Below are 8,893 nucleotides of genomic sequence, written 5' to 3'. Positions count from 1 at the left end.
CTAATCTGTGTTAAGAGGTTCTCATAATGTTCTCCCTAAAATTTTCCCTTTTCATCCTTAACCCATGCCCGCTCGTTTGTCTCTCACCTACCCAGTGGTGGGGGGGGGGGGGGGGGGAACCTGCTTGCGTTTACTCTTTTTATATGCCTTATAATTTTGTATATCAAACCCTCCACACTCTTCTGTGCTCCAAGGATTTCTCTGCCGACCGATTTTAAGTAGCGACTGGGCAGAGAATCCCAAACATGAGCAGTCATAGAACACTGCAGCACAAAAATGGGCCGTTCGGCCCATCTAGTAAGTGCCGAACCATTATTCTGCCTAGTTTCACTGGAGAACTCCCCCTCTGTTCACTACGAGGTGGCCATCCCTTCATACCCCCGGTTCTCGAATTAGGGACATCAGGGTTGTAATTCCACAAATGAGAGTGCCACCACCCCATCTCGAGTTATAAACAAACCCTCCTAACGATTTAGAAAATAGGAGCAGGAGAAGGCCATTCATCCCTTTGAATCTGTCAATATGACCTGTCCCTGCTTTCTCTCCATGCCCCTTTACCTCTTTAGCCAACAGGCAACTCCTTTTTGAATATATCCAATGAATTAGCCGCAACAATTCTTTGTGCTGGGGAGCAACTTTTGTTATAGCGAGTTTAAAAGTTTCAAAGCTTTATTTTATTTTGGAAGGAGTAATAATTCAGCGGGCCAGCCTTTGAATTTCGGGGTTAAGGGTCGGGGAAATCGTGCAGCATGCCCGCGTCGATAGGCAGCGGGCTCTGAGGTGCACAGGTTAACAAAGTGCCCTCCGTCCTTACAAACTCCAATACACTTTGTGAGTGAAAGTCTTTGATTGGTTCTTGGACCTTGGCCGCGTGTGCCGCCTCGTTCAGCGGAGTCCCCAATGGAAGAATTCACAGAAAGGGCAAGGAAAAAGTGTGTTTAATTATGTGTTGGCCTCGCCCAGTCTGCAGAGGGGTTTATTTTTCAGGCAGCATGCTGCTTATCTAAGTCTGCAATCCTTTGGGTGACTAATAACATTGTCTTGGGATAAAAGCACATCGAGCTGTTTACGGACGAAGTCGGAGCATATAAAAGGAGCGTCTTGCCTTGTGGCAGTAGAGAGCTAAACGAGGCCGAGCTGAAAACACACAGATCTTTTAACTGCACTTGGGACCAAATCAACTCACACCTGATCTGCAGCTGAATCTTCCTTGAACACCAAAAGGAAAGAACGAAGACAACTTGGACGATCCTGGTTTAACTTTGCAAATGGAATTTAACGTATTATTTTCCCTGCTGACACTTGTATCTGGATTGCTCTGCGCAACAGGTATGTCAAAACACCGCCAAAACTCTTAAATCTATTTATCGCGATGTAATCGACCACAGAGTTAATGATCAGTTTATTGTAACCAATTGCCAACAAAAGACGGAACAAAACGGGAACCCACAACTGGGAAATTACCCCATCAATTAGATTAAACACTTGACATTAAAGGCAAATTCAATCTATCTCCCTCTTCCGTGTATAGATTATTACGTTTATAGCGAATATTTGCATTCAAAGTATGGGTGATTATCGTGTTAACCGTCGACCTTCATGTACATTTTCAAGTGTTGAATGGCCCAATAAAAAATGAAACGTATAAATCAATATTTAATATAGCACACAGTTTCCTGGCACTGAATTTACTGATGACTCCCCATTCACCTTGCTCACGTGAATGCAAAGACTGCTCAAAGTTACTGACTTTGAAACGATCTGCGATGCTGGAGTTAAGTTAGAACCGAAGATATGGAAAGGCGAGTGCGATGATGTGTGTCTGCGGAGAGCTGGGCACGGACCAGCAGGTGTGCTGGATGCGCCAAACATCCGCGCTGCATAGTTCTCTGTTCGACGCGGAGAGGAAACTTTAGGCGGCTTTCCGAGCGAGGTGCAAAGCTCCTAACATTGTGGTTAAATGGAACTTCGGTTTTCTCCAAAGCCATCGCGCTTCTCGCTTGCCACACGCGCAGTTATTTTGGATACAAAATGAAATTGATCGATGGAGTTGTCTGGTGGGGTATAAAGTGCCCACGCGGCGCAGCGTCGTGGTGATGAGCAGTGCCTACTGTCCTGGGAGATGAACTCTGTCCTGGGTTCTTACTGTTCCGGGAGATGACCAGTATCTAGGGTCCTTACTGCTCCGGGAGATAACTAGTGTCCGGAGGTCACACTCTCCCGGGAGATGACCAAAGCCCAGGGTTCTTACTGTCCCAGGAGATGCGCAATGTCCAGGATTCTTACTATCCCGGGAATTGACCAATGTGCAATTAGTCCAGGGGCCGCACTGTCCCGGGAGATGACCAGCGCCAAGGACTCGCACTGTCCCGAGAGATGACCAGCGCCCTGGACTCGCACTGTCCCGAGAGACGACCAGCGCCCTGGACTCACGCTGCCCCGAGAGATGACCAGCGCCCTGGACTCACGCTGTCCCGAGAGATGACCAGCGCCCTGGACTCACGCTGTCCCGAGAGATGACCAGCGCCCTGGACTCGCAATTTCCCGAGAGATGACCAGCGCCTTGGACTCCCAATTTCCCGAGAGTTGACCAGTGTCTAGGGCTACCGTGTCCCGGGGTTATCCATCTGTTTGTTTCAGAATCTATCCATAATCTATCCAATACACCAGGATAAGTCAGGACAGATATTTTCGCAGTAACCAGAACTCATTACATTAGCATGCCTATAATCAGAAATATCCCTGCGAACTCTTCTCTGTTTGGGCTCTAACAGTCTTTGTGCATGTGTGTGTCTCGCAGGATCCCTGCTCTCAACAGGCGCCGTGACTGCGTTGCCACCCTCCGCCACCGCTCAGCCTTCAAGTCTTCCCAGTCGGCTCATCCGCTCCAAGAGATGTTCCTGCTCCTCCTTCCTAGATAAAGAATGCATCTACTTCTGCCATCTTGACATCATTTGGGTCAACACCCCCGAGTAGGTAACTTTGCAGGCAGTCGTTGATATCCAGCAAGTTGTTAGAAATGGCGGTGGGGGGGGGGGGGGGGGGAATGGTTACTTCTGATCTACGTCCCCTCACCTACTTCCCAGCTCAGTGACACCAACACCTCGCTTCCCCTGGCTTTAGTACTCCGAACATTCTCTGGAGTAAAGATACACCCCCTCTCCTCAGCCCAGCACGGCCGACTCCACTCCACTCCAAGTCTCTCGACGTGCCCAGGAGAATCAGTGTTCCTTAGCCGGAGACGGCAGCGGGAGTGACGCCTGCTGAAGGAAACAGCTGCGAAGTTAAAGGCTCTCGCTGCATTTTTCGGTGTCACTAATGTGCAATGCCCCCGGTGAGGCAAGTTGCATGAGCCGAATTTACAATGAATAATCCCTCAGAAGAGAATCGCTCAATTACTGTAAGTTGTTGCCATTCTCACACTCACTCGATGCTTTTCTGAAAGTGTTGTCCCGAGATGCGCAGTTCGGAGTGAACTCCGACGATCAGCGTTTATCTCGTGTCGTGAAGGGAATAGTAACTCATTAGTGGGGGCGGGGGGTGATCGCGACCCACCCCAGCAGGTCCTGAGCCGATCCGTTCTTCCCTGACCCTGACCATAAACCACTTCGGGACCCCCAACAGATTTGTATGTACAATTGACACGACCAGCAACTGTGAACATTAAATTATCTTCGCTCTTATATTTTTTCTGTCTTTGCATGTAGTGGTAATTTAATCTATGTTATTGTCTTTTATCTCACCTACCTGTTTGGCTAACTGTAAGACATTCTGTACATCTGCCCTTGTGTATATGACAATAACCTCCCTCTTGACTTTTCTATCTTTCCTCCTGCCCTCTCTTTATATCCTCCCTCTCTCTTTCCCACTCCTCCCTCCTCCACCCCCTCTCTCTCACACACACAGACTTTTTCCCCCCTTCTTCCCGCCTTTCTCTCTTCGCCCTTCCTCCAGCTTCTATTCCCCCCCCCCCCCCCCCCCCAGTGATGGCAGTTTTTAGTAATAATGATGTGACTTCTTTGAACTCCTTCCAGACAGATTGTTCCATATGGACTCGGCACCTCGCGTGTCAGGCGGTCAGCAATGCGTAGGACAAGATGTGTGTGCAGCAGCCGGGAGGACGGCGTGTGCCAGCAGTTCTGTGTACAAGAGCAGCAGGCCACAAGGTACAGTCTGTGCCACATCACACGTGGAAAATACTCAGCAAGTTGAACTAATCTCTGGGAGGCAAAAAGAGTCTTTCAACCTAGTTTACGAATTATATCTTTTTTTTTCATTCAAATTATACCAACAGTGTGTCAACTCACTGGGGTGGGATGGAGAATATGAGGGACAGCACCATGTTTATTCTATAGCAAAGAATGCCAAATTATTTTTTAAAACATTCTATTTTAAGAGCTAAGGTGTACTCCTGTAATAGCCATGATGTTCACATATATGCATCAAGTAAAGGTTAGTTAGATGTTACCTGAATAAATCAATTTCGTCATTTGTAGTAATGTGGTTGAGAGGCAGGTTCCCCTATAATCTTCACTATATCAGTAATAAACATTTGGGTAATGTTTAAATATTTCATGGAGTGGAATCTCTCCATGTGCCATGCATTAGTTGACTACGTTATCTTGATTGTAATCGTGAGAATTAGTTTATCGTTACTTGCATTATACATGTATAACACATTTTACTTCAAGTGCTTTGTTTATATAAAAAAAAACAATAGTATATGGAATTGAATTAAAAAGAGACAATAAAAAAAGTCAGATCAATAATAAATATTCATAGTTAACCTAGTGTGAAAAAAGTGACTGTCATCTAGTGTAGACAGCACTTTTGTGGTGTCTTTCCACCACTGCTGGCATTGCAATAGTTATCTTTTCATGTTTCTGAAATTCAGTTCCATTCTAGTTTATTGATAGAGATTGTTTTGCGACCAGATCAGTAAGCATCTCATCCATAGTACTGCAAGTAAGACACAGTACAAAAGAGCAGAGTTACAGAGACAGATCAGTTGATATGGGGAAAAAGGCAACATCTGACTCTTTCGGGGTCCTTTCAGGAGTCTGATGAGGGTGGGAACAAACCTGTCCTTGAATCTAGATCTTGTGAATCTTCTTCCTAATAGGCAGAGAAAGTTCTCATCCCATCAACCAAATACATCAATTAGCCCACAAACCCCTGTACATTTTGAATGATGGGAGGAAACCCATGCAGACATGGGGAGAATGTATAGATTCCTTACCGACAGTGCCGAATTCGAACCCGGGTCGCTGACGCTGTAATGGCATTGCACTAAACGTAACACAAACAATACTGCCCAACCATGATGTACGTCACCATGATTGAACCTAATCTAATAAACCTATATCTGCTGCTATCAATGACTGTTTTACATCACTGAAGGGAGGTCCCAGCCACCCATCCTGTCCAAACAAATTTTTGATGACCTTTTTTGGATGCTGAAGATCCCAGATACATTTAGAATTAATATCCCACCCCCCAAGCTGTGTGTGTTGCATCACATAACCTGAAGAGTTAGTCAATATTATTCAAAGTATAGCCTTCATGTGACAGTTGCGGAAATGGTGTATTTCCTATCAATCTACCTCAAATGCAGCTCATGCACCCATATGACTGAAATTAGAGTCCATTGATTCTGGTATATTATTCAGGGCAATTTTGTTCCAGTGGAATTCTTTTCAATAGTAGTGCAGTTGGATGCTGAGAATAACAGCATCCAACTGAATAAGGGGAGATTTGATAGAGGTTCACAAAATTATGAGGGTATAGACAGAGTAAATGTGAGTAGGCTCTTTCCACTTAGGAGAGATAAATAAAAGAGGACATGGCTTTAGGGTGAAAGAGAAAGGTTTAAGGGGATAATTGGGTAAACTTCTTCACTCAGAGAGTGGTGGGAGTGTGGAACAATTTGCCATCTGACATGGTAAATGCAGAATCACTCTTAAGTTTTAAGAATAAATTGGATAGATACATGGATGGGAGAGATCTGGAGGGTTATGGAATGGGTGCAGATCAGTCAGATCAGACTAGAAGGGCCAAATGGCCTGTTTTCAGTGCTGCAGTGCTCTATGGTTCTAATAAGTTTCGGGGGGATATGTATCTCTCAATCAGAGGACTACTGATTGTCCAATGAAAATTAGAATGACTGTTGTGTACCCTCAGAGGCCTATTGTGAGGTTCTACAGTGAAAATTGAGTATTTCAATACTTACCCAGTACATCTGAATCTGTGATAGTGATATAGTAAGAATTGTATAACAAGTTTATTAAGTTTTTTCTTAAGGGTTGTGCTCTTACAGATTACAGAATTACAGAATTGTAATCTTGATGTCTGATTAATTTTAGGAAAACTTCACTGCACATTTAAATTGGAACCATTTATTCTCTTTGCAGGTTTCAAATCAAGACACAAATGCAAAAACCCTATCTAGAGTCAAAGTCAGATAGCAATCAGGACTGTGCAAACCAAGGTTTGAAGTGCATTTATCAACATCTCCTTAACATCACAAAAAAGTAAGTTTAATATTTCTTACAACCTCTAACCAACACCTTATCATACGATTAAACTGATGGTATAGCATCACAGTCTGGAAAAGTTCAGTACATATAAATGAGAGTATAAAATAGAGAAATTATTTTGAAACCGTACCATTTTAAATCAAAAACAGTTGATTGAAAATAAGAAGATTAGTTCCTAAAGTTTAAGTTTATTTGTAATGTAATACCCAGTGGAGTGAGAAGGGATCTTCTGCGAACAGATTGACAGATTATCTCTAACATTCATACTGCTGTGTAGAGAGCACAATTTACAGAGTATAGGATTGCAATGAAAAGGAAGATCAATTAGCACCAAGCAAGGGCAGCAGGAGGACACTATTGCAGGGTTCATTCTGCAGTTAAAAGAGAAAGTTAGTGATAGAAATTGTGAGCTTTCAGAGTGGAATGGTTGTAGGTTTTATGAGATGATCTGATAAAAGCTTGCAGGATGTTGCAATGCTTAGCTGACAACATCTTGAATTCCTTGTCTATTTTGGTTAGAAATCTTCAAGACAGTTTAGGTTTTATGTTGGAACTGTATGATTGGAGCATTTACTCAAACATTTACACCTGAACAGACTTTAATTTCAGAAATAAGATTAAGTTGAAATCTATGTTTAACATGGAATGGTAAAAACGAAACTTTCTGTGCAGTGGTCCTTATAGATCTGTAGACACAATTTCAAACATATTCATGTTATCTATGCTTTGATTTTAAGGTTGAAACGCAGGAACATCAAACATTTACCTACACTGAAGACATGGATAAAAAGAATAAGGAAAGCAAGACAACATGACCACAATAAAGTGAAGAGCTTACCACTTTCCATGGGTGGCCCTATGACACAGTGCAGCGATTGCAAGCATTGACAGGCTGCTGGTTAACAGAGGCAAAGAAATCAGCACAGTTTGGCTGCTGCCACAGAAGAGATTACCAGTTTGTTCTGGCGAGGGACCAGGGATTTATACTTCAGGAGCTTGCCAAAACTGGTGGAGCCCAAGCTACAACCTGACCTTGTTTAAAAAAGAGCAGGGCTGAACAGCAGAATGGAAATTATAACTTGGCATTTTCAAAATGAAACCAACTTGACTGAAAGTAAGCAACCATATGAAGTACTGCACTTCACATTCATAAACCACAGCCTGGGTTTAGATCCATCAAAGAAGATTCAATCCAAGGAGATCTGACTTCAGAAAATTGAATAGAATAGATGTCCATCAGAAAGCCAAGATTAATGTAAAGGACAGAAGGTGGACTAATAAATCTAATAAATTATCATTTTAAAGGCACATATGAGACTTATGCACGTAGATAAGGCAGAATGAGTATAAATGCACAGTTTGATACATTTCACAGACTTTTCAATGGAATGCTGAAACTAGCAGAATTGTATTTTTAAAATTTCAATCTACCTCAGATTTTGGGAATGCTGTTGACTAAAATATGCTTGAGAGTTAACTTCTTCATGAACACAATTGGTATTGCCAAAAACATATGTCACATGTAGTATTGGTATGCTTACGTATGAGGGGAAAGTATTGGTTGTAATAGTGTACATGTATATAACAGTTGAATGTTTGAGAGACATAGTGAGGATATGTATTTAATGGCAATTACATTTGAGAACACCACATTTACAGATATTCACAGCTGTTTGTATGTTACGTGTTGGCACTACTGTGTGTGTGTGTGATAACATGACCACACACGCGTGTGGCTATTGTTGAGTCAGGATGCATCTGATTTATTATATCAGTTTTGAATTGTACAGCCAGTCAAATGTTATATCTATATATATTTGTGTGTTAGATTGAATATAATGAAGATTGTTACAAAAAAGACATTAAATATTAACAGCCAACACAAACGTAGTGTGTCAGCAACAATTGAGATGTTGACCTACGAGAGATGTTTGTTTTAAAAAAAAGACACAATGTCTGACATTGGTTTAAAAACCATTCTTCATTCTATTTTAACACATTCATAACATGGTTACTGACTGTATTTTAAACAGTACTTTATGTACGTGGCAGGCCATATTGGTCTCTTGTGTGATTATTAGCCAGTATGTATTTTTATACAGAAATGTGCTTTGCTCGACTGTATGTTTTTTGAAAATGGTTTTCCTGAAAAATAAAACTTTTCTATTTAATATGAAAACACTAGTTTTCATGTGATGTTGGAGATAACTGAGGGGATGGTGGAGATGGGACCTTCAACATTCAATAAGTGGCCAAGACACAGAGAATGACCACCAAGGTTTTGGGAAATGGAATTCGTATGGATGGGTACTTGATGGTTAGCAAGGATATGATGGGCAAGTTGGTATTTTTCTAAG

At 42.3% G+C, this 8,893-nt stretch overlaps 1 protein-coding gene across 1 annotated transcript; it reads left to right on the top strand.

Annotated features, from left to right (window-relative positions):
- Positions 1–908: 908 nt before the first annotated feature.
- Positions 909–8,715, top strand: edn1 (endothelin 1). Its single transcript, XM_069915458.1, has 5 exons — positions 909–1,329; positions 2,801–2,972; positions 4,035–4,166; positions 6,411–6,530; positions 7,274–8,715. The coding sequence occupies exons 1-5, from the start codon at positions 1,269–1,271 to the stop codon at positions 7,422–7,424; spliced, it is 636 nt and encodes a 211-aa protein (XP_069771559.1). The 5' UTR covers positions 909–1,268; the 3' UTR covers positions 7,425–8,715.
- The last annotated feature ends 178 nt before the right edge of the window (positions 8,716–8,893 follow it).

The sequence above is a fragment of the Narcine bancroftii genome, chromosome 1 (assembly GCF_036971445.1).
Source record: "Narcine bancroftii isolate sNarBan1 chromosome 1, sNarBan1.hap1, whole genome shotgun sequence".
Taxonomy (NCBI): Eukaryota; Metazoa; Chordata; class Chondrichthyes; order Torpediniformes; family Narcinidae; genus Narcine; species Narcine bancroftii.
This window is presented reverse-complemented; position numbering and strand designations above follow the sequence as displayed.

What these genes read in the sequence shown, in the direction of transcription:
- edn1 (XM_069915458.1), top strand. Translation starts at nt 1,269, where the DNA reads ATGGAATTTAACGTATTATTTTCCCTGCTGACACTTGTATCTGGATTG. An exon ending in TGGATTGCTCTGCGCAACAG is followed by an intron (nt 1,330 to 2,800) that starts GTATGTCAAAAC and finishes TGTGTCTCGCAG; the next exon opens with GATCCCTGCTCTCAACAGGC. An exon ending in CTCCTTAACATCACAAAAAA is followed by an intron (nt 6,531 to 7,273) that starts GTAAGTTTAATA and finishes TTTGATTTTAAG; the next exon opens with GTTGAAACGCAGGAACATCA.